Genomic DNA, 27,695 nt, shown 5'->3' on the forward strand with positions numbered 1-27,695 from the left:
TCCCTTGGTTCTAGGTTGGTTCTCTAGTTCTTTTACTTCTAGGTCGGATCTCTAGTTCTCTTAGTTGTAGGTTGGTTCTCTAGTTCTCTTAGTTCTAGGTTGGTTCTCTAGTTCCCTTAGTTCTAGGTTGCGTCTTTTAGTTCTAGGTTGGTTCTCTAGTTCCCTTAGTTCTAGGTTGGTTCTCTCCGTAATTTTTCCCTCTCCCCAGAGTTCATTTGCGTGTGTCCTGGCCCACCTATCCATATCTTCCAATGCCTAACAAAACAACACACACACACAGAGACACACACATACACACACACATGCCAGGCACCGACCCCCCCCAAAAAAGAGAGCAAGCACAAGATAAGCCAGCCTACATCTCCCCTAACAGCAATAGTTCCCTCCCACCAGCTAGCTAGCTAGAGCGCAGGGATGAAACTCCTGATCACCAGAGGGGCTTCGAAGTCCTGTTTCCTTTCGCTCAGAGCCCAGGTCAGATTCAGAGTTTTGCTCCTCCTGCTCCACCGAACTTCAGGATGAGGGAAGAACCTCAGAAGCAGAAGAGGGAGCTGACTCACTCCTTCCCGTTGTGAGAGAGAGAGAGAGGCTGAACGAGAGACATATGCCGAGCCACAGAAGATGAAAAAGCTGCCAGCCTCTTGGAGCGATGTGAGTAGGGTAGGTGGGTTTGCCAGCTTGCTGTGTATCACGGGTGGCGGCAGGGGGGCTGAGCAATCTGGAGAAGACCTGGCCAAGGTGTCTTCCAACCCTTGTAGGAAACCACTCTGAAACTCTTGCGGATGGCCTCTTCCACTGTCTCACCTTCAAAGAGAGGTGGGTGGCAGGAAGACAGTTGTGAAAATAGCAGGCTTTGCTTATTGCTTAAGGTAATAAAAGTCCCGCCTGTTCGGGAGGTGCCTTAAACACAACTCGAAAACAAAGAGAACTAAATGGAGCTGATGAAAGCGAAGAACCTATCTAGAATTAAGGAGAACTTACCTGACTCCGTGGTCTCTTCCCAATATCCCCAAAGCTTTAACCAAAGACTATCTACTATCGACCTCACTCCATTCCTAAGAGGTCCGTAAGGGACGTGCGTAAGAGCACCAGCGTGCCTACCGTTCCTGTCCTAATGTCCCCTTTGGTTGTATCCAATTCATATAGTTATTTCATGCTTATATATGTTGTTGTGTTTGACAAATAAATAAAGAAAGAAATAAAAAACCATTCATCAGGGGAACCAGCTTGTCTCCAGAAGTTGTGGATGCTCCATCACCGGAGTTTTTCAAGGAGAGATTGGACAGGCGTTGGTCTGAAAACAGGGTTTGCTTGAGGGGGGTTAGACTAGAAGACCTCCAAGGTCCCTTCCAATTCTTTGTTATTCTGAGATCGAGATCCCTTTCCCTTCCTCAGTTAAAAAATCTGGTGAGCTCTCCAAATTTTAAGGACAATAAAGTTGTGAACTCCTTTCTGAATTCTGGGAGCAGAAGAGTTAATCGGTTCACGATGGATGGGCTAATCTGTAACCCTGCTGCCGCTTTCTCTCTGCCCTTCGACAGTGATGAACGGATTCAACAATTATTAAAGCGGAAGAAGGGAAGGTAGTGAAATAAAAAAAAAAAAGAAGAAGAAGAAGCAGCTGCCCATCAAAGCAACTCCTTCCCCGCCCTTAAGCCGTGTGGATAATTAATGAAACGTTTCTCATTTTAGAGACTTGACGCATGCTTTTGGCTGGAGGCATCGGAGAAGGGACATCGAAGATCAAAACCATCCCAAGGTTCAAATAATTTAATATTGAGTGATTGCTTCGGGGGGGCCAGGGCGGGACGGGGTGGGGGTGGGGAAGAAAGGTGGCGATGTTAGTTCAAGTAGGGTATGGGTTTGAGGGGGTGCCTTGGGTTGCGGGGAGCCACATTTCCCCATGTCTTCAATCAGTCAGAATAGAAGGGACCTTGGAGGTCTTCTAATCTAACCCCTCAGGAAATCCTATACCCTTTCGGACAAGTGGCTTTCCAGTGTCTTCTTAAAAACCTCCAGTGATGAAGCATTCACAGCTTCTGAAGGGAAGCCATTCCACCGGTTGTCAGCCCTGACGCGCGTCAATGGAATGCTACGGTTAGTCCGGGGGCGTTCACGTCTTCACTGGATACCCAGGAAGCCTCTGAGGGTGGATACCCTTTCCATGCTACCATATATTGGAGTCTTCCTCTGTGCTATCTCCTATCTAGGATATCTTTCATCTCAACATTGCGGTTCCTGGTCCCAACTTCCTGGTAGGGGAGGGCCGCATGTCAGCCCCGATGCATGGCCGCGGGCTGCCATTCCGGTGGGTGCGGAGGTTCTGGCAAAGCCAGAAGGGCATGGCACCCTGTCCATTTGTACACCGGAACCTGACACTGATCGATTGTCCTCACCGTTAGGAAGTTTCTTTTTTTTATTATTATTATTATTTTCTTTTTGTCACAACAGTATACACAAACATTGTCATAAATTCTCCTTTATTGTCATAAATTCTCCTTAATTCCAGATTACTTCTCTCCTTGATTCGTTTCCATCATGTCGTTCCTTGTCTGGTGCATTGGGAAATAAGTTGACCCTTCCCTCTTCTTTGGGAAGTCCTGCTATCATGTCCCCTCCCCTCCCCAGTCCTTCTTTCCTCTAGACTGGCCATACGTGGTCTCTTAAGCGGCTTAAAAATCAAAGATGGCTGCACGAATTGAGAAATTGTGCGAAGGGCATGTGCAGGCTTGGATTCAGAAGCGGCGAAAAGAGGAATTTTGGAGCTGACAAGAGCTTTTCTTTATCTGATCGCAACACGTCGAAACCTGGGCTCCTCTAGGCGTATTTGGTTGTATCTCCCATTTTCCATAGTAAGCATGTTAGGGCAGTGATGGCGAGAAGGAAAAAATGGCTGCTGTAGCTGGGTAGGTCTGCAGACAGAAGGAAAATGCAGCCAGAAAAATTTCCTGACAGTTAGAACTGTTAGAATCCGTGGAACGGCTTCCCACCAGAAGTTGTGGGAGCTCCAACACGGGAGGTTTTTATATTTTTAAAGAAGAGATTGGACAACCATTTGCCTGAAATGTTACAGGTTTCCTTGCCCGAGCAAGGGGTTGGACTAGAAGACCTCCAAGGTCCCTTCCAATTCTTGTTCTGTCTCCGTCCTCACTTTGGAGTAATGAGCTGGCCTACAGCCAGTGGTTACACGGCTCCTATCAGTCCTGGCCGAGAAAACGCAGCTGCCTGCCAAAAAGTTCAAACAGATTTAAGATTTCAGCTCACTTCGACACGGTTCAGCTAATTTGCTTCCCGTGGAAGTGAGAGCAATCCCAAAGCTCCTTATATATCCTGTGGATATATAAGAGAGGGGGCATTAGAGAGAGATTAGATTAGAGATTAGATTAGAGATTAGCCCCACCCTTCCTTTTGATGATGCCGCCTCTCTAATCTTCTGAAGTGCGGGTCGATCCAGGCTTGATTAGTATGGTTATCAGCTGCGTCTGTAGGCGTAGCCTGAGGAAGGGAGGAATCAGGGGAAGTCGGCCTCATTACGTCCTCCGACTGGCCTGGTTCTGGCTCCTGGAGCCGGGCCAAAGGAATCGGTGCTCCTGAGGTAAGCCTTACCGACCCTTCCCCCTCACTCTCAGAGTCACTTTCGGGCATGGGGCCAGGTTCGGGGGCTGGAGCCACAACAATTCCGTTCTCTGTTATCCTATAACCCCAGATCCATTAATCCGTGGAACAGAAGTTGCCTCCAGAAGTTGTGGGTGCTCCAACATGTGGAGGGTTTTTAAAAAGAGATTGGACGGCCATTTGTTTAAAATGGTACAGGCTTTCCTGCCTGAGCAGGGGGTTGGATAGATGACCTCCAAGGCCCCTTCCAATTCAGGGATGGCGAACCTTTTAACTAGAAGCTACTGTTAATAATAGAGTGCAGGTAATCCTCAAATTTACAAGCCATCATTGAATTTCTGTTGTTAACCGAGGCGGGTCGTAAGGGAGTTGTGCCCAGTTTTACGGCCGCGGTCGGTAAGCAGACCATGGCCGTTGTTAAGCGAATCGTGAGGTCATTCAGCAAGTTTAGCTCCTCCCACCGACTTTGCTGTCCCATTGCATGACCGTGGGACATGGCAACCATCATAAATAGTGGTGGTTGCCTAGCATCCGAATGTTGGTCGCGTGACAATGGGGCTGCTGCGTTGGCTATAAGTAACAGATAACAGAGTTGGAAGGGTACCTTGGAGGTTATCTAGTTCAACCCCCTGCTCATGCAGACCGTGGGCAGGGGGGTAGGGATTTTTGCTACTGGTTCTCTGAACCACCTGCCGCCATTGCTACCGGTTCGGGTGATCTGGTCCGAACCAGGAGCATTTCACCCCTGCTCTGGAGGCTTTCCTCGAGCCTCTAGGAGGGCGAAAACGGCCACCCCAGGCCCCAGAGGCTCTCTTCCCAAACTTCCAGTAGGCCTATTTTTCACCCTCCCCGAGCCTCTGCACGTTCCCTGCACTTACCTGCATCCAAAACGGGCCACGTGGGGACTTCTGAGAGGGGGTGGGTGGGGCCAGCCAGGAGTGGGTTTTGGGGGGTTTTCCAAACTGCACAGAATCTTAGCTAGAGGTTCTCCCGAACCCTTGTGAATCCCCAGCAGCCCACACCCTGGGCATCTCACTCTTTTATTTATTTATTTATTTATTTTTGTCACACAGTATATATAAGCATAAGCATGAAATTTTGGCTAGCCTAGCAGGTGGTAAATGGCATCTATAAAACTTTTTTTTTAATATAAACTTTCCATCTTCCCTTAAACAGTGTGTACAAATATCTCTGTGCAATAACCATCAAAATTTACAACAGCATTCATTACATTGATATTAATTCTCTGTTCTTACCATTGTAATATTGAACATAGTAATCCTATTCGTTTTTCCCTCTTAACGTATCTTCTAATAAGAATCTAATAATAATATTAAACGTAAGAATCCTAATAGCCATAATAATAACAATCATATTGTTTACAGCTCTATTTTATGATATTTTCTACTCTTCTTTAATCTCCTTTTATTTCCAACTTCCATTTTTATTCTCTAGCCATTGATAAAATAATTCCCATATCGTCTACTATTCCGTTTGTTCTTTCTCCTTAATTGCGAGTGTTAATCTGTTCATTTCTGCACATTCTTAATATTTTCCTAACCGCATTCTCATCCGCGGGGATCTCTTTCCACTTTTCCAATTTTGTGCAAATACACTTTTAGCCGCAATTAATACGTGAATAATTAAACATTGTACATTATTTTATTGAGAGTGCTTGTTAGAAGAAATTGGTTTCCTTTTCTTCTGGCTAAGATCGCTTCTGAATTGATAATTGCTTAGGCCAGATTGGGGTTGTTGCTTTTTTTTTTGAGAATTGCGATTTTCTTTATGCCTTGCAGACAAAGAAATATGCGGACGTCATTATTCCTCGAGGCGTGGATAATATGGGTAAGAAATGTGAGAACTTTATAGAGAAAGTGGGATCCCAAATCCCACTGAACGACATTCCTGTTTGTAAGACAAGTTCAGCTCTGGTTCGAGAAGCTGGAAGAAATTTTGCGAGCATCTCAACGTCTCTTAAACTAGGATGGGTGTCATTTTCCTCCGGGAGCGGGTGAATGGGCAATAAACAGGCTTCCGAAATTTGTAGGTTGCTAAAAATACAGAGATAGTTTAGCAGAATGAGAAGGTTGGGGGGGGGGGTTGTCCTCGGTGCTCTGTCTGAGTTTGTGTTCTGACCCAGCTCTCCAAACACGACAAACCCTCTGAAGTGAACGCAAAAGATTCCTTTATTAGGAGCATCGACAGCCCCGCGAAAAAGTTTCTCTCTCGCTGCAAGCTAACAAGGCCATCCCGCAGTCTGTCACATCTATTCATCTCCGCCCCCTGCCTTTTATCTCCAGAGCTCGGGTGGGGCTCCGTTAGCAGCAGTGGCTTTTTCATCCTAAGGACCGGCCCATAGATTTCCACTGCTCTCCTCTCCTCTGCTTTCTGCTCATCCACGCGTCAGGCACTGGACCCAGCTGTTCCTCCTCCTCCTCCTCCTCAGCCACCTCCAGACCTGGAGGTTGTTGACTCTCCAACTGAGAACTGACGGACGGCCCAGGCTCCGTCTCTGTCTCTCTTCTTCTCTGACAGCTCCATTCCCTCTTCCCCCTCGGAGCTCTTAGGTTGCCTTGATGTTGACCCTGACTCCCACGCCTCCTCCTCCTCTGATTCGGGCTGGCAGCCGACGGGCCACAACCAGGGGTGGGTTCTATTTACCTTTACTACCGGTTCGCATCGTGCACGCGCAGGTCACTTTTGATGACGTTCAGGTCAGTGGGCGGAGCCTCCCGCCGGTTTTGCTACTGGTTCTATAGAACTGGTCCGAACCGGGGGCAACCCACCACTGGCCGCCACAGTTTGTTTGCAGACATTTCATGACCCATCTAGGCTCCCTGACTCAACTCTCCCATCTCCTCCTCTCCCTTGGCAGTGGCCATCAACCTGATCGTCCAACACATCCAGGACATTCTCAGCGGGGACCTCTGCAAATGGAACCGGGGCGCCATGAACGGACACGGCCGTTCGTCCAAGAGGCCCTTCCCCGAGCAAGCGGACAGCCTCCCTCTCCTGGCGCCTGGAAAACGGTCACACCTGGAATCCAGCAGCCGCCCTCACTGACCGCTTGGGAAGCTTGGAACCTGCTTCCGGCCCAGCTGGACTTTGCAAACGTTTGGGGGGGAGGGGGCGTGTCTTTAAGAAGACCCGCCTTTATTTCGAAGGGGGCGGAGTGTTAGCCTTTCTTCCCCCAAACGGTATCTGAGCAAGCCCCGGTTTGTGCCGAAATCCCAGAATATGCCATGTGAGTGGGCCTTTCCTCCGTCTTTTCCTTCTTCCCTTCCTTCCTCCCTACACTCTTTTCATCCTTAATTCTTTGCTTTCCTTTCTTCATTTATTCTTCCTCCCTTCTCTTCTTTATTCCTCTTCCTTCCATTCATTCATTCATCCATTCATTCGATCATTTCTTCCTTTCATTTTCCTTCTTTCCTCCTACCTCCTTTTCATTCCTTTTTCATTCCTTTCATTTCTTTCGTTTTCCTTCCTTCCTGCCTCTCTTTCTTTTCTTTTCTTTCCATCCTTAATTCTTTCCTTTCTTCCTCATTTATTCTTCCTCCCTTCTCTTCTTTTTTCCTCCTCCTTTCATTCATTCATTCATTTGCTCATCTCTTCCTTTCTTTTATTTTTTCCCTTCCTTCCTCTTCTTTTCTTTCATTTCTTTCTCTTTCCTTCCTTCCTTCCCACCTTCCTTTTTCTTTCTTTCATATCTTTCTCTCTCTTTCCTTTCTTCTCCCTCCCTCCCTCCCTCCCTCCCTCCCTCTCCCTTTTGTCACTGCATATATATATTTATGTGAACCCTTCCCTTCCTTTCCTTTCGACAACTGGGGCTGAAAATTAACCATGTTCCAGGCTCAACCCTCTCCCTGGCTGTTCAGCAGTCCCGAGAAAAGAAAAATAGGAGCTGCTTGAGACAATCCTTTTACTGCTGGAATCTGCTTACTGCGCGATACTGCCAAGTCGCGTCTCAAGAGGACAGGAATGATAGAAAGACTTGAGTATCCATATCTTTTTCGGCCAACTATCGTCCCTGCCTCGTGAATCCTGAGATTTTCCCGTATGGATTGGGGGCGGGGGGGGGGGGCTGGGTTCTTTTTATGGGAGAATTCAACCTTCCTGTTGGTCTTTCTATTAAGGGCTACAACATGTAGGAGAAGGCAGGAACCACTGTGTGCAAATCAGCTGGCTGCCCTTTCCCCCCCCCCCCCGACTTCTTATGAATCTGTTTATTAATTTCCCAAGATTCATATCCTCTTTTGTTTTTTTAACCAGATCTTTTTAAAATTAAGAGAATAGGACTTTGGAAAATGAGTGTGTGTGTGTTTTGTTTTGTTTTCCTTCGGCCCCCATCTTTTATCCACCTGGGTGGGATTTTAAAAGTGTTTAAAGATGCCTAAAAAAAGGTCTCCTTGGTTTTTCCTCTTGTTTGACTTTATTAAAAATTAAAGAGATTCAAAAGGACAGATGCCGTCGATCGTTTATTTCACATGCTTTGTAAAATCTCGGTATATATTAGGATCATCAAACCAATACAGGTGGTATTTCATTAACTGTAGAAATTCACACATTTTTTTTTCTAATTATCAACACAGGTTTTGGCCAAATACGCCTCACAAACTGTCCAACTGCAAAAGGAATTTTAATCACATGATTTTTATACACTTTGAGCTCAGTTTTTCTCATCAGGGAGTGTCATGTTCCAAAGGGCCAATAGAGGGCAGCAAAATAGCTACCCCACACTCCACTACCACCTACTGGTGAGCCAGTAGAACTGCAGCTTTCAGGTTTTTTCTTCTAGATGCAAGCCAACTTGGATGCAAGGATAGAATAGAATAGAATAGAATAGAATAGAATAGAATAGAATAGAATAGAATAGAATAGAATAGAATAGAATAGAATAGAATTTTTATTGGCCAACTATGATTGGACACACAAGGAAATATGGAAATAATGCTGCATTCCAATTATGTTTTTATGATCCCATACCTGAGCCAACATAAGACTCTTCAGAAAGACTTCAACCAAGACAGCATATAGATGGTTTTATCAAGGTCACATCCCGTTGGCCAACCAGAAGCCCAGGTAGCCTGCCTCCTGCCTGCCGTCCTTCCCAGGGGCTGCCTGGTGGTCCAGAGCCCCCAGTCCAATTTCTAAACCGCTTCTGGCATGGGACCAAGTCCCTTCAAGGGCAGCTGTGTCGCAGGAAGATGTCCTTGTGGCTTTCCCATGGCCTTGGTTCCAAGAATTCTAGGCTACTGGCTTGACTCTGTGGTGACGTAATCTCATATTCCAATGATGTTGTCTCTGTTGGGCATTACATCATCTCTTATTTCTAGGGAAAAGCTACATCGCTGGCCCATTCACTGGGCTCAGTGCCAGCCAGAGACCAAGAAACAAAAGGGATGACGTAATGCCACTGTCAAGGTTCCAGAAAAACCTCTTCTGCAATAAAAAAACTCAGAAGCCATTGTTTTTCAGAGTTCTTTACTAGCATGAGGAAACTGGCACACGATGAGTGAAATTCCAAAACTGAACTTCCGGATTCTTTTCCCAGTTATACAAACCCCAAGAGTCCCACCCCCCTGACCCCTTTGATGGTCATATGGTCCCACGTTCTCCCAGTTCATTCGAATATCCTCTCGCTACTCTTCCTGCAGATGTGAACCCCATCCGACCTTGACCGCTTGAAGAATGTTACCATACCCCTCAACCCCCCTTCTTCCCCTCAGGGGAAAAATGTGCAGCGTCTGGAACCCTAAAGTCTAGTATGGTTTCCAGGCCTGACAGGCGTCCCCCCTTGGAAAAGAAGCTATATCCTAGGAAAGAAAACAAAGAGTTGATAAAGAAGAGTGTCAATGGTCTACACTTCCCTTCTACCGCCCCCTCCCCTGTCCAAGAGGTCTTTTAGGTTTGTCAGGGAAAGTGTCATGAAATTGTTTAATCAAATTGTCCGCATTTACTTTCCAACTTTTGACCCAAGTAGATTCAGATAATGGATATCCCTTCCAGTGGACTAAATATTGTAATTGACCTCTATATAGTCTAGAGTCAAGGATTTTCTTGATTTCATAGTGGGTTTCACCTTGGATTATCAAGGGTGGTGGGGGAGCGGCAGGTTGAGGTCTCAGACCAGATTGTCTAGCAGGTTTTAATAAGCTGGTATGGAATACCGGGTGTATTTTCCCCAACATTCGAGGGAGCTTGAGTTGGACGGTAACGGGATTAATAATTTTTACAATGGGGAAAGGACCCAAAAATTTTGGACCGAATTTTCTGCTGGGTATTCTCAACCTCAGATACTTAGTAGATAAAAATACTTTATCTCCAATGCGAAAAGGGGGTTGAAGGGAACGGTGTTTGTCAGCTTGGGCTTTGTAATTCCGAGCTGTCACAGCCAAGGCCTTTTTTGTATTTTCCCAACCTTTTTTCAACGAATTCATCCAGTCCGTTAGGGAAACGGAAGTGGGGGGTTGCACAGGGAGTTCAGGCATTGGAACGAAGTCCATGCCGGTGGTTACTTGAAAAGGGGTTAACCCCGTGCTGCTGTGTACCGCATTATTATATGCGACCTCTGCAAATGGTAACAAATCTGACCAGTTTTCTTGTTGGTAATTTACATAACACTGTAACACCGGCTTTGGTGGGGGTTGAATTCTCTGTCCAGAGCAATGGACACGTTGTACCAGTCATTTAGTTGTTCTGGGATTCCTCTGGTGGAGCAGGCTTTTCTGATGTTTTGATCAATGGCCTCTTTGAAGTAGTGGAGGACGATGCGTTCTGGCCAATGTCTAAGATTGCCAGCAACCCTTCTGAAATCCCATACAAATTGTTTTAGAGGTTTGTTACCTTGCTTCATCGTTTTTAAGGTGGTTTCACATTCTGCAATTAGGTCATCATCTTGAAACCGGTTGCGAAGCAGTGCCATGAATACATGAACATCGTTTAGTTCTGGTGCACGTTCATTGTGTAGTTGAGCTATCCATTCTGAGGCTAGCCCCACGTTCATACCATCCGAGATGGCGTTGATTAGACTTCTTTCTGATGGGTATTGATGTCTATATTGTTCAACGTAAGCCTCAATTCTGCTGAGAAAGTAAGCTAGGTGGTGTGGATTCCCATCAAAGGTTGGTTTGAAAGGGGGAGGGGCTGGGTGAGGGGGTGCAGGTGGGTTTAGCTGGCCTGCTTGCGGTTGAAGAGGGATTTGGGGGACGGCCGTTGCTGTTGTAGCTGATTGCTGAGTTGTGAAGGGGGGTGAAATTCCCCCTGGCTGCTGAGAAGGAAGTCCTTGAAATGCTTCAGCTGACGAGGCAAAAATCGGCCTGGGGCCCCCAGGAAAGAAAGGTGCTGAACTGGCTGGTTGCCATTGGTATTGGATCCACCCTTGTCCAGGATAAAATGCCCAACCAGGAGGAATAGAAGCAGCTGGAGGCAGCGTAGGCTTCTGTTGGCGGGAAAAGTCAATTGGAGGGGGGAGTTGCGAGTCCCCCCAAGTCCCTGGTGCTGCCTGAACTCCCTGCCATCTGAAGGAGGGAAGGGAGGTCCTCCTGCGTTCATCGGAACGGCTTTGAGCTTCAGTAATTTCTCCCTCTCTGGTGGGAGGGAAGGTGAATTTAGGCTGAGCTAAAGGCTCTCGAGGTGCGTGAGCTGAGCTTATACGAGGCCTCACTTCCAAACGCTCAAAAGTTTCAGGGAGGTCTAATAGGGACTGGGATCTCAGGGGGTTTCTCAGGTCCCAATCCAGTGACTCTCCAGATTCTCCAGGTTTTACTGTCCTCCAGTGAGGTTGAGAAGAGGGAGGGGGCTCTCCATTCCACCCCGGGGAAATGTTTTCTCCCGAACGACAGTTTACCCATGAATCGGAGTCTTTGGGCCGTGCTCCAAGCTGACAAGCAGGCTCTACCACTTCGGGTTTTTGAGTCATATCTTCCGATGGGAAGTAGGTGATTTCAACTAAATCGTTAGATTCAAGCTTCTGTGCTATTTCCATGGTTTCAGCTTGCTGCTCTTCCATCTTCGCTGGGTCTTTGCACCGCTGTGGAGGTTGCGGAGGCTGGGGCCCAGCACCCCCCTAACGGGCCCCCTCTGAGTGGAGGAGAGGGTATCGTTAGCAAAAGAAAGTCAGAGTTTTGGAATAATATCAAGGTTCCAGAAAAATCTCTTCTGCATAAAAAAACCTCAGAAGCCATTGTTTTTCAGAGTTCTTTACTAGCATGAGGAAACTGGCACACGATGAGTGAAATTCCAAAACTGAATTTCCGGATTCTTTTCCCAGTTATACAAACCCCAAGAGTCCCACCCCCCTGACCCCTTTGATGGTCACATGGTCCCACGTTCTCCCAGTTCATTCGAATATCTTCTCGCCACTCTTCCTGCAGATGTGAACACCATCCGACCTTGACCGTTTGAAGAATGTTACCATACCCCTCAGCTCCCCTTCTTCCCCTCAGGGGAAAAATGTGGCAGCGTCTGGAACCCTAAAGTCTAGTATGGTTTCCAGGCCTGACAGCCATATTCCAATTAGTGGACGGTTTTTCCTCCGAAGGCACCAAAAACTCTCAATTTCAAAAACAGCAAGAAATACCATTTTTAAGCATGAAATTCAACCCTGAATCTTGTCCCAGCTCCAACACTGGAAATTTTTAAGAAAATGTTGGATAACCATCTGTCTGAGATGGTGTAGGGTTCCTGCCTAGGCAGGGGGTTGGACTAGAAGGCCTCCAAGGTCCCTTCCAACTCTGTTGTTATGTTATGTTATGTTATGTTATGTTATGTTCTGACCCCGGCATCACGGTTTTTCCTCCGACGGCACCAAAAAATCTCAATTTCAAAAACAGCAAGAAATACCATTTTTAAGCATGAAATTGAACCCTGAATCTCGTCCCAGCTTCCGTTCTAGCATTCGGGTTAAAAAAAAAAAATGTCTTCCAAACCACCCATTTTTCTGACCCTGGCATCACGGTTTTTCCTCCGAAGGCACCAAAAACTCTCAATTTCAAAAACAGCAAGAAATACCATTTTTAAGCATGAAATTCAACCCTGCATCTTGTCCCAGCTTCCATTCTGGCATCTGGGTTCAAAAAAAATTTGGCTTCCAAACCACCCGTTTTTCTGACATCGTCTCTTAAAAAGCCTGAATTTTTTGTGAGCCGGAGAGTCAATCACCCCCCCCCCCCGCATTCCACCCTCCAAGCTCACCCACATCTCAATTAATCCTGCCAGGCTGGCACCCTGGTGAACGTTATTCGTTTGTGTTTTAGGGCAGAGTTTTTATATTTATTTACACGCTTACCCTTCCTTCCAAAACAGGAGTCCACATAACTATGGATCTGCTTTCTTCGTCCCGTAGGTGATTGCTTAGGGCCGGGTATTGGGAGCCTTCTCTGGGTGTCTCCGAGCACAGCTACCCGTCTTCCCTACCCCTGTCCCTCATTGGGACTGTAGGTTCTCCCAAGACTGAAATCCCCCTCTTCAATTCAGAATAACAGAGTAACAGAGGTGGAAGGGACCTTGGAGGTCTTCTAGTCCAGCCCCCTGCTCAAGGAGGAGACCCTAAACCCGTGATGGCCAACCTATGGTACGCGTGCCACCAGTGGCATGCAAAGCCCTCTCTGCAGGCATACCAGCCATCACCCCAGCTCAGCTTCACCGTGCCCGAGCCCAGCATGTATGTGCGCCTACCGCTGGCCAGCTAGTCAAAGACCCGCTGGTCTTTGGGTCTTTGCAACACATGTGCGGGCCTTCCCTGATTTATTTATTTATTTATTTATTTATTTATTTATTTATTTATTTATTTATTTATTTATTTATTTATTTATTTATTTATTTTGTCACAACAGTATATATAAGCATAAGCATGAAATAACTATACGATATATAAGCATAAGTATGTGATAACTATATGAAATTGGATACAATCAAAGGGGACATTAGGACAGGAACGGTAGGCACGCTGGTGCTCTTATGCACGCCCCTTACACACCTCTTAGGAAAGGGGTGAGGTCGATAGTAGATAGTCTTTGGTTAAAGCTTTTTGGATTTTGGGAAGAGACCACAGAGTCAGGTAGTGCATTCCAGGCATTAACAACTCTGTTACTGAAGTCATATTTTCTACAGTCAAGATTGGAGCGGTTCACATTAAGCTTAAATCTATTGTGTGCTCTTGTATTGTTGCGATTGAAGCTGAAGTAGTCTTCGACAGGAAGGACATTGTAGCAGATGATTTTATGAGATATGCTCAGGTCATGTCGAAGGCAGCGGAGTTCTAAATTTTCTAAACCCAGGATTTCAAGTCTGGTGGCATAAGGTATTTTGTTGTGATCGGAGGAGTGGAGAACTCTTCTTGTAAAATATTTCTGGACACTCTCAATTGTATTGATGTCAGAAATGAGGTGTGGGTTCCAGACAGGCGAGCTGTATTCAAGAATTGGTCTAGCTGGTTCCACCCCCTCCCCCAGAGCACGCTCTACCTTTCTTCCGCCCTACCATTTCTTCCGCCCGCACCAGTCTGGAAGCCAAAATGGGGTGCGGGCGGAAGAAATGGTACCCCGTTTTGGGCCTGGAATGCCTCCCGAACCAACCTGGGAAGACAAAACGGGGCGTGGGGGGGATGCGATGCATGCACAGGGGGCGGGGCACATGCACGGGGGCACTTGCATTCTTGCATGTGGACATGTGCGGTTTGGATACTCGGCACCATCACTGCCCTAAACCATTCCAGACAAACGGCTGTCTAATCTCTTCTTCAAAATCTCCAGCTATGGAGCACCCACAGCTTCTGGAGGTGGTTGACCGCTCTCACCGTTAGGTTGGTTCTCTAGTTCTCTTAGTTCTAGGTTAGTTCTCTACTTCTCTACTTCTCTTAGTTCGAGGTTGTTTCCTTTGGTTCTAGGTTGGTTCTCTAGTTCTTTTACTTCTAGGTCGGATCTCTAGTTCTCTTAGTTGTAGGTTGGTTCTCTTGGTTCTAGGTTGGTTCTCTAGTTCCCTTAGTTCTAGGTTGGGTCTTTTAGTTCTAGGTTTAGTTCTCTACTTTCACTTAGTTCTAGGTTGTTTCCCTTGGTTCTAGGTTGGTTCTCTAGTTCTTTTACTTCTAGGTCGGATCTCTAGTTCTCTTAGTTGTAAGTTGGTTCTCTAGTTCTCTTAGTTCTAGGTTGGTTCTCTAGTTCCCTTAGTTCTAGGTTGGTTCTCTCCGTAATTTTTCCCTCTCCCCAGAGTTCATTTGCGTGTGTCCTGGCCCACCTATCCATATCTTCCAATGCCTAACAAAACAACACACACACACAGAGACACACACATACACACACACATGCCAGGCACCGACCCCCCACCCCCCCAAAAAAGAGAGCAAGCAAAAGATAAGCCAGCCTACATCTCCCCTAACAGCAATAGTTCCCTCCCACCAGCTAGCTAGCTAGAGCGCAGGGATGAAACTCCTGATCACCAGAGGGGCTTTGAAGTCCTGTTTCCTTTCGCTCAGAGCCCAGGTCAGATTCAGAGTTTTGCTCCTCCTGCTCCACCGAACTTCAGGATGAGGGAAGATCCTCAGAAGCAGAGGAGGGAGCTGACTCACTCCTTCCCGTTGTGAGAGAGAGAGAGAGAGAGGCTGAACGAGAGACATATGCCGAGCCACAGAAGATGAAAAAGCTGCCAGCCTCTTGGAGCGATGTGAGTAGGGTAGGTGGGTTTGCCAGCTTGCTGTGTATCACGGGTGGTGGCGGGGGGCTGAGCAATCTGGAGAAGACCTGGCCAAGGTGTCTTCCAACCCTTGTAGGAAACCACTCTGAAACTGTTGCGGATGGCCTCTTCCACTGTCTCACCTTCAAAGAGAGGTGGGTGGCAGGAAGACAGTTGTGAAAATAGCAGGCTTTGCTTATTGCTTAAGGTAATAAAAGTCCCGCCTGTTCGGGAGGTGCCTTAAACACAACTCGAAAACAAAGAGAACTAAATGGAGCTGATGAAAGCGAAGAACCTATCTAGAATTAAGGAGAACTTACCTGACTCCGTGGTCTCTTCCCAAAATCCCCAAACCTTTAACCAAAGACTATCTACTATCGACCTCACTCCATTCCTAAGAAGTCCGTAAGGGACGTGCGTAAGAGCACCAGCGTGCCTACCGTCCCTGTCCTAATGTCCCCTTTGGTTGTATCCAATTCATATAGTTATTTCATGCTTATGCTTATATATGTTGTTGTGTTTGACAAATAAATAAATAAATAAATAAATAACCATTCATCAGGGGAACCAGCTTGTCTCCAGAAGTTGTGGATGCTCCATCACCGGAGTTTTTCAAGGAGAGATTGGACAGGCGTTGGTCTGAAAACAGGGTTTGCTTGAGGGGGGTTAGACTAGAAGACCTCCAAGGTCCCTTCCAATTCTTTGTTATTCTGAGATCGAGATCCCTTTCCCTTCCTCAGTTAAAAAATCTGGTGAGATCTCCAAATTTTAAGGACAATAAAGTTGTGAACTCCTTTCTGAATTCTGGGAGCAGAAGAGTTAATCGGTTCACGATGGATGGGCTAATCTGTAACCCTGCTGCCGCTTTCTCTCTGCCCTTCGACAGTGATGAACGGATTCAACAATTATTAAAGCGGAAGAAGGGAAGGTAGTGAAATAAAAAAAAAAAGAAGAAGAAGAAGCAGGTGCCCATCAAAGCAACTCCTTCCCCGCCCTTAAGCCGTGTGGATAATTAATGAAACGTTTCTCATTTTAGAGACTTGACGCATGCTTTTGGCCGGAGGCATCGGAGAAGGGACATCGAAGATCAAAACCATCCCAAGGTTCAAATAATTTAATATTGAGTGATTGCTTCGGGGGGGCCAGGGCGGGACGGGGTGGGGGTGGGGAAGAAAGGTGGCGATGTTAGTTCAAGTAGGGTAAGGGTTTGAGGGGGTGCCTTGGGTTGCGGGGAGCCACATTTCCCCATGTCTTCAATCAGTCAGAATAGAAGGGACCTTGGAGGTCTTCTAATCTAACCCCTCAGGAAATCTTATACCCTTTCGGACAAGTGGCTTTCCAGTGTCTTCTTAAAAACCTCCAGTGATGAAGCATTCACAGCTTCTGAAGGGAAGCCATTCCACCGGTTGTCAGCCCTGACGCGCGTCAATGGAATGCTACGGTTAGTCCGGGGGCGTTCACGCCTTCACTGGATACCCAGGAAGCCTCTGAGGGTGGATACCCTTTCCATACTACCATATATTGGAGTCTTCCTCTGTGCTATCTCCTATCTAGGATATCTTTCATCTCAACATTGCGGTTCCTGGTCCCAACTTCCTGGTAGGGGAGGGCCGCATGTCAGCCCCGATGCATGGCCGCGGGCTGCCATTCCGGTGGGTGCGGAGGTTCTGGCGAAGCCAGAAGGTCATGGCACCCTGTCCATTTGTACACCGGAACCTGACACTGATCGATTGTCCTCACCGTTAGGAAGTTTCTTTTTTTTATTATTATTATTATTTTCTTTTTGTCACAACAGTATACACAAACATTGTCATAAATTCTCCTTTATTGTCATAAATTCTCCTTAACTCCAGATTACTTCTCTCCTTGATTCGTTTCCATCATGTCGTTCCTTGTCTGGTGCATTGGGAAATAAGTTGACCCTTCCCTCTTCTCTGGGAAGACCTGCTATCATGTCCCCTCCCCTCCCCAGTCCTTCTTTTCTCTAGACTGGCCATACGTGGTCTCTTAAGCGGCTTAAAAAATCAAAGATGGCTGCACGAATTGAGAAATTGTGCGAAGGGCATGTGCAGGCTTGGATTCAGAAGCGGCGAAAAGAGGAATTTTGGAGCTGACAAGAGCTTTTCTTTATCTGATCGCAACACGTCGAAACCTGGGCTCCTCTAGGCGTATTTGGTTGTATCTCCCATTTTCCATAGTAAGCATGTTAGGGCAGCTATGGCAAGAAGGAAAAATGGCTGCTGTAGGTGGGTCTGCAGACAGAAGGAAAATGCAGCCCAAGAAATTTCCTGACAGTTAGAACTGTTAGAATCCGTGGAACGGCTTCCCACCAGAAGTTGTGGAAGCTCCAACACGGGAGGTTTTTATATTTTTAAAGAAGAGATTGGACAACCATTTGCCTGAAATGTTACAGGTTTCCTTGCCCGAGCAAGGGGTTGGACTAGAAGACCTCCAAGGTCCCTTCCAATTCCTGTTCTGTCTCCGTCCTCACTTTGGAGTAATGAGCTGGCCTACAGCCAGTGGTTACACGGCTCCTATCAGTCCTGGCCGAGAAAACGCAGCTGCCTGCCAAAAAGTTCAAACAGATTTAAGATTTCAGCTCACTTCGACACGGTTCAGCTAATTTGCTTCCCGTGGAAGTGAGAGCAATCCCAAAGCTCCTTATATATCCTGTGGATATATAAGAGAGGGGGCATTAGAGAGAGATTAGATTAGAGATTAGATTAGAGATTAGCCCCACCCTTCCTTTTGATGATGTCGCCTCTCTAATCTTCTGAAGCGTGGGTCGATCCAGGCTTGATTAGTATGATTATCAGCTGTGTCTGAGGGCGTAGCCTGGGGAAGGGAGGAATCAGGGGATGTCGGCCTCATTACGTCCTCCGACTGGTCTGGTTCTGGCTCCTGGAACCGAGCCAAAGGAATCGGTGCTCCTGAGGTAAGCCTTACCGGCCCTTCCCCCTCACTCTCAGAATCACTTTCGGGAAAGGGGCCAGGTTCAGGGGCTGGAGCCACAACAATTCCGTTCTCTGTTATCCTATAACCCCAGATCCATTAATCCATGGAACAGAAGTTGCCTCCAGAAGTTGTGGGTGCTCCAACATGTGGAGGGTTTTTAAAAAGAGATTGGACAGCCATTTGTTTAAAATGGTACAGGCTTTCCTGCCTGAGCAGGGGGTTGGATAGATGACCTCCAAGGCCCCTTCCAATTCAGGGATGGCGAACCTTTTAACTAGAAGCTACTGTTAATAATAGAGTGCAGGTAATCCTCAAATTTACAAGCCATCATTGAATTTCTGTTGTTAACCAAGGCGGGTCGTAAGGGAGTTGTGCCCAGTTTTACGGCCGCGGTCGGTAAGCAGACCATGGCCGTTGTTAAGCAAATCGTGAGGTCATTCAGCAAGTTTGGCTCCTCCCACCGACTTTGCTGTCCCATTACATGACCGTGGGACACGGCAACCATCATAAATATATGCTGGTTGCCTAGCATCCGAATGTTAGTCGCGTGATAATGGGGCTGCTGCGTTGGCTATAAGTAACAGGTAACAGAGTTGGAAGGGTACCTTGGAGGTTATCTAGTTCAACCCCCTGCTCATGCAGACCGTAGGCAGGGGGGCAGGGATTTTTGCTACTGGTTCTCTGAACCACCTGCCGCCATCGCTACTGGTTCGGGCGATCTGGTCCGAACCAGGAGCATTTCACCCCTGCTCTGGAGGCTTTCCTCGAGCCTCTGGGAGGGCGAAAACGGCCACTCCAGGCCCCAGAGGCTCTCTTCCCGAACTTCCAGTAGGCCTATTTTTCACCCTCCCTGAGCCTCTGCACATGCCCTGCACTTACCTGCATCCAAAACGGGCCACGTGGGGACTTCTGAGAGGGGGTGGGCGGGGCCAGCCAGGAGTGGGTTTTGGGGGGTTCTCCAAACTGCACAGAATCTTAGCTAGAGGTTCTCCCGAACCCTTGTGAATCCCCAGCAGCCCACACCCTGGGCATCTCACTCTTTTATTTATTTATTTATTTATTTTTGTCACACAGTATATATAAGCATAAGCATGAAATAATTATACAATATATAAGCATAAATATGAGCATGAGTATGTAATAACTATATTAATTGGATATAACAAAGGAAAACAATAGGACAGGAACAGTAGGCACGTTTGTGCTCTTATGCACGCCCCTTACAGACCTCTTAGGAATGGGGTGAGGTCAATGGTAGATAGTTTTTGGTTAAAGCTTTGGGGACTTTGAGAAGAGACCACAGAGTCAGGTAGTGTGTTCCAAGCATTAACAACTCTGTCACAGAAGTCATATTTTCTGCAATCAAGATTGAAGCAGTTAACATTAAGTTTAAATCTATTGTTCGCTCTTGTATTGTTGTGATCGAAGCTGAAGTAGTCTTCGACAGGAAGGACATTGTAATAGATGATTCTATGAGTTAAACTCAGGTCATGTCGAAGGCGGCGTAGTTCTAAATTTTCTAAACCCAGGATTTCAAGTCTGGTGGCATAAGGTATAAGGTATTTTGCAAAAAAAGATTGCCTTGCAAAACGAGCAGTAACATGGTGGCAACTCACTCTTTTCTCTTTCTCCCCCCCCCTCCTTATTTAGACCAAATGAAATGAAATACTGAACAATCAACTGCAGGAGCTTCGGGAAATGTCCATCTGGAGGAGAAAAAACAGCTCGCCCCCTCGAATTTGCAGCTTCCTTTTCATCTTTACGTTGTGCCTTGTGTCGTATTATTGGAAGAAGAGCCGGGGCTGGGATCCGTTGAGTGAAAATGCCAAGCAAGAGAAACGTCCTGTCAGTTTTTGCAAAGGCCGGCTCGCCGACGATACAATCACCCCGCTCCGGGATAAACACAGTTTTATCATCACCCCTTATTCTGACAAGCGTGAGGGGAACCTCGTCCGCGTCCTGAGCGTTATCCATCATCAAAAAGTCAAGGAGCTTTACTGCATCTTTTGCTGCGAGAACAGCCAGGCGATTCAGGTCATACCAGGAGAAATCGATCTCCACCAAGACCGCTTTGATTTCCCGTACGTCACCGCAGATCTGCTTTGTCTTCAGCCAGAAGACTGCCGAGCTCACGTCATTTCTGTCCATCCCTGGAATCCCGAGCTGGAATCGACCCACCTGCCCCTATTCCCCATCCGAAACCTCTATCCGGAGAAGCCCTCTGTGGATTTCACGATCTGCATGTCTACCATGTTTGGGAATTACGACAACGTCTTGCAGTTCGTGCAGTCCATGGAACTGTACAGGCTTCTGGGGGTCCAAAGAGTCACGATATACAAGAACAGTTGCAGCTCGTTGATGGAGAAAGTCCTCGAGTATTACATCTCCCAAGGCATCGTGGAAATTATTCCTTGGCCCATCGATTCGTACCTGAACGTCTCGAGCCACTGGCATTACTCCATGGAAAGGAAAGATTTCGGCTACTACGGGCAAATCGCGGCCTTGAACGACTGCGTGTACTACAACATGTTTAAAAGCAAATATCTCTTGCTGATTGACCCCGATGAGTTTATTCTTCCCATGAAGGATGAGGACTGGAAGTCCCTAATGGAAAGATTGGAAAAGGAACATCCGGGAGTTGGGATTTTCCTCTTCGAAAACCAGGTGTTCCGTCGCACCGTTTTCTCCGAGACGCCTTTCAACTTTTCATCCTGGACGACGGTGCCGGGATTTAACGTCTTTGAACACATCCACAAGGAACCCAACGACGTTCACAGTTTCAATAACGTGAAAATGATTCTGGATCCGACCAGAGTCATTCAGACCTCGGTCCATTCTGTCCTCAAGCTGTACGGAGGCTCCGTTCGAGTCCCCAACGATCTCGCCTTTAACTTCCACTGCAGGATCCCCGAACGTACGAACGTGCCCAACAGCGCTTTGATCCAAGACCCAACCTTCTGGAGATACAACAAAACTTTGATCCCCAAAGTGAATGATGTCTTATTTAAATCCGGGATTTTAGGAGCTGGTAAATCTGGCGCAAGAGCAAAAAAGTTGATGCCTTCGTAAATAGCATCGGTGTGTGTCTGTGCATGGTTTTGTGTGTGTGTGTGTGTGTGTGTGTGTGTGTGTACACTCACATCTATATTGTCAAGTGCGAACAACCAGATCCACACATGAAAAATGGATAGGAATCGTCTCAGTCTTACTCAGGGTAAAACTAGATAAGGTTCAATGGGAGGGTTACATTTCACCTACCATATTTTTCAAAGTATAAGACGCACCTTCCCCCCCCCCCAAAAAAAAGAGGGTGGAAATCTGGGTGTGTTTTATACTCCAAATGTAGCCCCGCCCAGCTTCTCAAACAGAGGTTGCAGTGGCTCCCCAAACAGAGCTTCAGAAAAAAAGCCTCCAAACAGAGCTTCAGAAAAAAAGCCCCCAAACAGAGCTTAAGAAAAAAGCTTCCAAACAGAGCTTCAGAAAATAAGCCCCCAAACAGAGCTTCAGAAAAAAAAGCCTCCAAACAGAGCTTCAGAAAAAAAGCCCCCAAACAGAGCTTCAGGAAAAAAGCCCCCAAATAGAGCTTCAGAGGCTTTTTTCTGAAGCAGTTTCAGAAGTTTCAGAGGCAGAAAAAAAAGCAAAAAAAAAAAAGCAAGGCACAGAATTCACAGCCAAGGAACCTGTTGCTAAAATTCGCCTCTGGGAACAGCTGATTGGGGGTATTCCAGGAGGCCGATCCACCTGCCAATCAGCTTTTTTTCTTATTTTCCTCTGCAAAAACACTAGGTTTGTCTTATACTCCGTTGGGTCTTATACTCCAAAAAATACGGTACTTGCGTCCATGTAGGGATTCCAGACTAATTCCCTGCTTGACTCCTCCTGCCCCCAGCTAGGTCAGTCTCTCTCCAACATACACACAGACAACTAAGCACAAAGACACACACACTCCTCAATTGATTGCATGATCTACCTCTCAGTCTTGACACTATTTCTACTTCAGGAACACAAAAAATGCTCACTTTGGTGCAGCGCCCTCATCTTAAAACGCTTTTCGTGGAAAAGACTGATGGCTAGTCCTTCGATGGCGGTCATTGAAACTTTAAACACAGGTTGTCCTCGACTTACGACCACAATTCAGCCCCACGTTTCTGCTGCTAAGTGAAACGTTCGTTAAGTGAGTTTTGCACCATTTTTTACGACTTCGCTTGCCACGGTTGTCAAGGGAATCGCCGAAATTTGTTAAGTTGGCCACCCGAGGTTGTTAAGTGAATCCGGCTTTCCCCATTGACCTTGCTTGTCTGAAGGTCACAGAAGGGGATCACATGACCCCGGGACACCGCAACCGTCATAAATGTGAGTCAGTCCCCAAGCATCGGAATTTTGATCCCATGACCACGAAGGTCAGAAGTGTGAAAAAACGATCGTAAGTCCCTTTTTTGTACAATCCCGTTGTCACTTCAAATGGCCACTAAACGAACGGTTGTAAGTCAAGAACTGCCTGCATTTCGCCATACCTTGGTTGGTGGGTTAGTCTTTCCCGTAAGGTTGTAGCGTGTTCTCATTCTGTAGCATTCTCTTTTATTTATTATAGGTTCGTTTCATTTTTAGAACTTCGCTGCTGTGGTGGAACTTGATCACAATCCGTTGTGCGGTCGATCTCCTCGAATCATTGGGACCGATGTTGAAGATGTTTAAGCTTATCGATCAGGGCAGGGGCGTCAAATTCGATTTCATTGAGGGCCGCATCAGGGTTGTATTTAACTTTGGTGGAGGGGGCAGTGTGGGCGTGGCCAGGGCAACCTCACTAGTGTCAGGAGGTGCCTGTGGCGGCCCAAGTGCCCTGCCAGCGAAAACGGGCTCCCGAGCTCCGTTTTCAGCCGCGACTCCTTCCCGCAATGCTCTGTCAGCAAAAATGGAGCTCCGTTTTCGCTGGCAGAGGCACCACGGGCCGGTCCTTCGCTGTTTTTAGGGCGGCCCCGTAGGGCAGATCTAAGCACCCCGTGGGACGGATCCAGCCCCCTGGGCCTTGAGTTTGACACCCCTGAATCAGGGAAAAGAAGGCAGGTCTTCTAATCCAGTGGTCTCCAACTTTTGCAGCTTGGCGACCTGGCCCAGTTTGTGAGTGGCAGCAGTGAGTGGATGGGATTCAGCCGGTTCGCACCACTTCGGGAGAACCGGTGGTTAACTTTCTGAGCAGTTTGGCAACCTGGTTGTTGGAAGAAATCATTAGGGCAGAGAACTGGTGGTCCCACCACTGAGTGGCAGGCATGTGTGTGCATGCACACGGTTCCGTGGGCGCAAACAGCGACGAACCGAGGTTCGTGTTTGAGTGGATGTTGCGTTTGTGCACCAAGCTCCACATGTGCAAGCAGCGGGCACTTGTGTTTGTGCGTGAAGCTCCACTTGTGCAAATGAAGCTGCGTGCGCGAGCCCAAACACCTTCTGCTCAAGTGCCTTGTGTCTGCACACATGCAGCGTCACGGCTGCGCACCTGTTGGCCATTCCTGTGACTGGAGCTTTGCCTACGCTTGTCCATCGCTCATGCGGCCCGGTTTCGAACCGGCCGCGGCCCGATAGTGGGAACCCCTGTTCTAATCGATCTTGATTTGATTGAAAAAAATGGGAAGCCAGAGGGAGAAATAAATAAGAAATAAACTGTGAGTTCAACCAGGAATCTGTTGTTTATCTGTAGAGAATGGATGGGTGATATCCATGGCAATTGCTTATTAAGCCTTGAGATAAAATCCAATAGCAAGTATAGCCTGGGATTTAATGGTATAAAAAAATGGAAGGTGGTACTTCCCTTGAAAAACAAAAATATGTCCATGTACTCAGGACAAAATCCTGTAATGAGGATAAATATCTTTGTTCACTTGAAAAAGCTGCTTTATTGAAAATGGGGCTCCGAGGTTTATAATCCTAATCATGTTCATGAACTTCTGTTAAATGGATTAAAAAACTCTCTTTCTAAAGAGTTGTCCATACGGAAACTTTGAAGGACAATAAATTTATTCTTGACAATTACTTTGTGGTGTATCTTCCCTGTCTCCTTCGTTGCGATTTTGCACCCAAACTGTGCAGCTGCACCCAAAACTAAGACTGCAATTGTTGCTCTTCTGAATATCGATTTTAAACAAGGGCCATAAGAGGTTGCCTCGGAAAAACACATTAAATTTTAATTAGATAAAACCTATTCTGTGTGCTGGCAAAAGAATGTTTATTTCAAGGTGCACGTCTCAAGGCACCAGATAGAAGAGTCTTCAAATTCTTAAGTCTATATTCTGGTAGGCATGTAACTTCTCCCTCTGGTTTCGGCCATACAACTTCTCTGTCTGATTTTGTCCATACAACTTCTTCATCTGATTTTGACTATTCAATATCTCTCTCTGGTTTTGTGCCTGCAACTTAATATAATATAATATAATATAACAACAGAGTTGGAAGGGACCTTGGAGGCCTTCTAGTCCAACCCCCTGCCCAGGCAGGAAACCCTACACCATCGCAGACAGATGGTTATCCAACATTTTCTTAAAAATTTCCAGTGTTGGAGCATTCACAACTTCTGCAGACAAGTCGTTCCACTTATTAATTGTTCTAACTGTCAGGAAATTTCTCCTTAGTTCTAAGTTGCTTCTTTCCTTGATCAGTTTCCACCCATTGCTTCTTGTTCTACCCTCAGGTGCTTTGGAGAACAGCCCGACTCCCTCTTCTTTGTGGCAACCCCTGAGATATTGGAAGACTGCTATCATGTCTCCCCTAGTCCTTCTTTTTATTAAACTAGACATACCCAGTTCCTGCAACCGTTCTTCATATGTTTTAGCCTCCAGTCCCCTAATCATCTTTGTTGCTCTTCTCTGCACTCTTTCTAGAGTCTCAACATCTTTTTTACATCGTGGCGACCAAAACTGGATGCAATATTCCAAGTGTGGCCTTACCAAGGCATTATAAAGTGGCACTAACACTTCACGTGATCTTGATTCTATCCCTCTGTTTATGCAGCCCAGAACTGTGTTGGCTTTTTTAGCAGCTGCTGCACACTGCTGGCTCATATCTAAATGGTTGTCCACTAGGACTCCAAGATCCCTCTCACAGGTACTTCTATTGAGCAAGTTACCATATATACGGTACCTGTGCATTTTGGGTTTTTTTTTGCCTAAATGTAGAACTTCTGTCTGATTTTGTCCATACAATTTCTCCCTCTGGTTTTGTGCGTGCAACTTCTCGGTCTGATTTAGTGCATATATACAGTCACACAAGTGCGCACACACAGACCAGATCTGGAAAATTGCTTGTGATGAAACTGAGAAAGACATGGGGGGGTTTGCATGTTCCAACTAATCCGTAATTGGTTTTTTTGTTTAGCAACGTTGAGGGCGAGGCTCGTTTCTTCACTGATGAAAGGAGTTGAGTTGGGGTTGTGCAAGAGCATTGCGACGGAAGGGATGTGGAGACGGCGTGTCCCAATTTTCTCCAGGGCTTCCCTGTATCAGGTAGTCCTCCACTTCCAACCACAATCGGGACCACAATTTCCGTTGCTAAGCAAAGAGGTCCTTACATGAGCCGTGCCCGATTTTACGACCTTCTCGCAGCTGTTGTTAAGCGGATCATGCCGTTGTTAAGCAAATTACCTAGTGGTTAAAGGAATCCAGCTTCCCCCATTGATGTGACTTATATTAGAAGCTGGCTGGGAAGATTGCAAATGGTGAACACATCACACAGAAACACACCAGGATGCTGCAATTCCTGTAAATACACGCTGTATATACAAGCACCTGAATTCACGTTGTAACTTTGAACAGTCACTAAATGAATGGCTATAACTTGAGGACTGCAGCTTCTCTTGATGCTTGTGCAGATAATAACTAGTTAAAGGTTCGTCTTGGCCTGAAGCATGGAGGCCTTCCTTAACTCCAACAAAGGAGAATATCTGTAGCTCAGGGTTCACATGAAGCTGTCTCTCGGCTTGCTTGTTTTCTTGCAGACGTTTCATGACCCAACTAGGTAACACCATCAGTGCCAGACGAAAGTGAGGTTTGCTCTCTGCTTATTTGTATTTGTCACTTGACCCAACTAGGTAACAACATCAGTGGTAGTAGGGAGTGGGCGGGGTTTGTGGAGAGGAGGAATTGGGTCCTTGGTGCTCTCTAACTTGGTTGTTTTCTTGCAGACGTCTCATTACCCAACTAGGTAACATTATCAGTGCTGGTAATGCAATAAACAGAGCAAACGCCACTCCTTCGCAGCACTGATGATGTTAACCTAGTTTGGATAATGAAATATCTGCAAGACGGCAAGCTTCCCCCATCCTGCCCTTTTAAAAAAACTTTTGCCCTGGCTATTTTCTCAAGATATTTAGCTCCAGAGTATTATTTTGACTAGGAGGGCTGTATGATCTCTTACAAAGTTTTAACAACTGCTAGGCAAGTTGTGTACATGATACCAGCTCTGATACAACCCCTGAAAGAGGAAGAGGAGGAGGAGGAGGTATACCCAGAGACCTATCTTAGGAGACGTGTCTTTGGGTTTCATCCAAGCTGCTTACAATGGAGATCACCAAAATCTTCTCCAGTTGCTCTGTTTAAATACCCTTCCCCGTTTTGCAAAATTGTAAAGATAACCAGCACCCCAAATTTTCTCAACCAAGGGATAAACCCAACCAGAAATGATTCTCTAACATAGTTTGCCTTACATAGTTTGCCATAGTTTGCCTTACACGCTGTAAGCCGCCCTGAGTCTTCGGAGAAGGGCGGGATATAAATGTAAATAAAATTTAAAAAAAATCTGGGGTGGGGAATCTGCCTTAGGTGAGGACTTTCAGGCAAGTGCTGCAAAGTTTTCTCCTGGGTCTTGTTTCATTGATTTTATTTTTTTCCCCTTTTCCGTGGCATGATATTTCCTGCCTGGGTTTACGCTTTGCAATCCAAGCTGTTCTTTTGTTAAGCTGTGACAATCCTGAACCTCCTGTCCGCATTTTAGCACCGCAAAGCACTTTCTTTATTCTTTACCTTTTCATAACAACAATGCATTGCACGCCCACCCCATCCCATTCCCCGGCCTACATAGAAACTGGATGGGGGAACTTGGCAGGTACCCAGATGAGAATTCAGGAACAGCTTCTGAATTTTGCAACCGAAGCTGCTGATTAAGAGATTTGGTGATTTTGCATTTTTGGCTATCTGCTGTGAGTTCAATCTTTTTAAGATTCATAGCTGTTAAGATACTTTTAGGAAGGTGGAGACTGGCTCACCCATCTCAGCCACACCCAGGCTAACATCTCACATTTTCTGCTAATTTTGACCATATGTTACAAGCCTGGTTTTGCTCTAAAATGTTGTTTGCAAGATAGGATCCTCTATGAAGATATTAAGAAGTTTGGTGGTATCTGAATGGACTTCTAAAAATGGTAGGCCTAGGAATCCACGGCCATTATTCCATTAATTTGTAAGGCTGTCCAG

General features: G+C 46.5%; 1 protein-coding gene across 10 annotated transcripts; it reads left to right on the plus strand.

Moving 5' to 3' along the window:
- The first annotated feature begins 379 nt into the window (after positions 1-379).
- LOC131186117 (uncharacterized) lies at positions 380-24,261 on the plus strand. Of its 10 annotated transcripts, none has more exons than XR_009152303.1 (4): positions 380-651; positions 1,693-1,759; positions 1,963-2,097; positions 2,211-5,405. XR_009152303.1 is itself a non-coding variant. In XM_058159392.1 (3 exons), the coding sequence occupies exon 3, from the start codon at positions 19,939-19,941 to the stop codon at positions 21,307-21,309; it is 1,371 nt and encodes a 456-aa protein (XP_058015375.1). In that variant the 5' UTR covers positions 405-660; positions 1,693-1,759; positions 19,891-19,938; the 3' UTR covers positions 21,310-24,261. The 10 variants fall into 10 exon arrangements, 5 of the variants coding, with proteins under 5 accessions (XP_058015375.1, XP_058015373.1, XP_058015371.1 ...); XR_009152305.1 differs by lacking the exons at positions 1,963-2,097; positions 2,211-5,405 and adding exons at positions 5,415-5,463; positions 6,494-6,582 and having other exon boundaries at positions 387-660; XR_009152301.1 differs by lacking the exons at positions 1,963-2,097; positions 2,211-5,405 and adding exons at positions 5,415-5,463; positions 6,494-6,582 and having other exon boundaries at positions 396-651.
- Positions 24,262-27,695: the final 3,434 nt, after the last annotated feature.

This window comes from Ahaetulla prasina, chromosome 16 (assembly GCF_028640845.1).
Source record: "Ahaetulla prasina isolate Xishuangbanna chromosome 16, ASM2864084v1, whole genome shotgun sequence".
Lineage (NCBI taxonomy): Eukaryota > Metazoa > Chordata > Lepidosauria > Squamata > Colubridae > Ahaetulla > Ahaetulla prasina.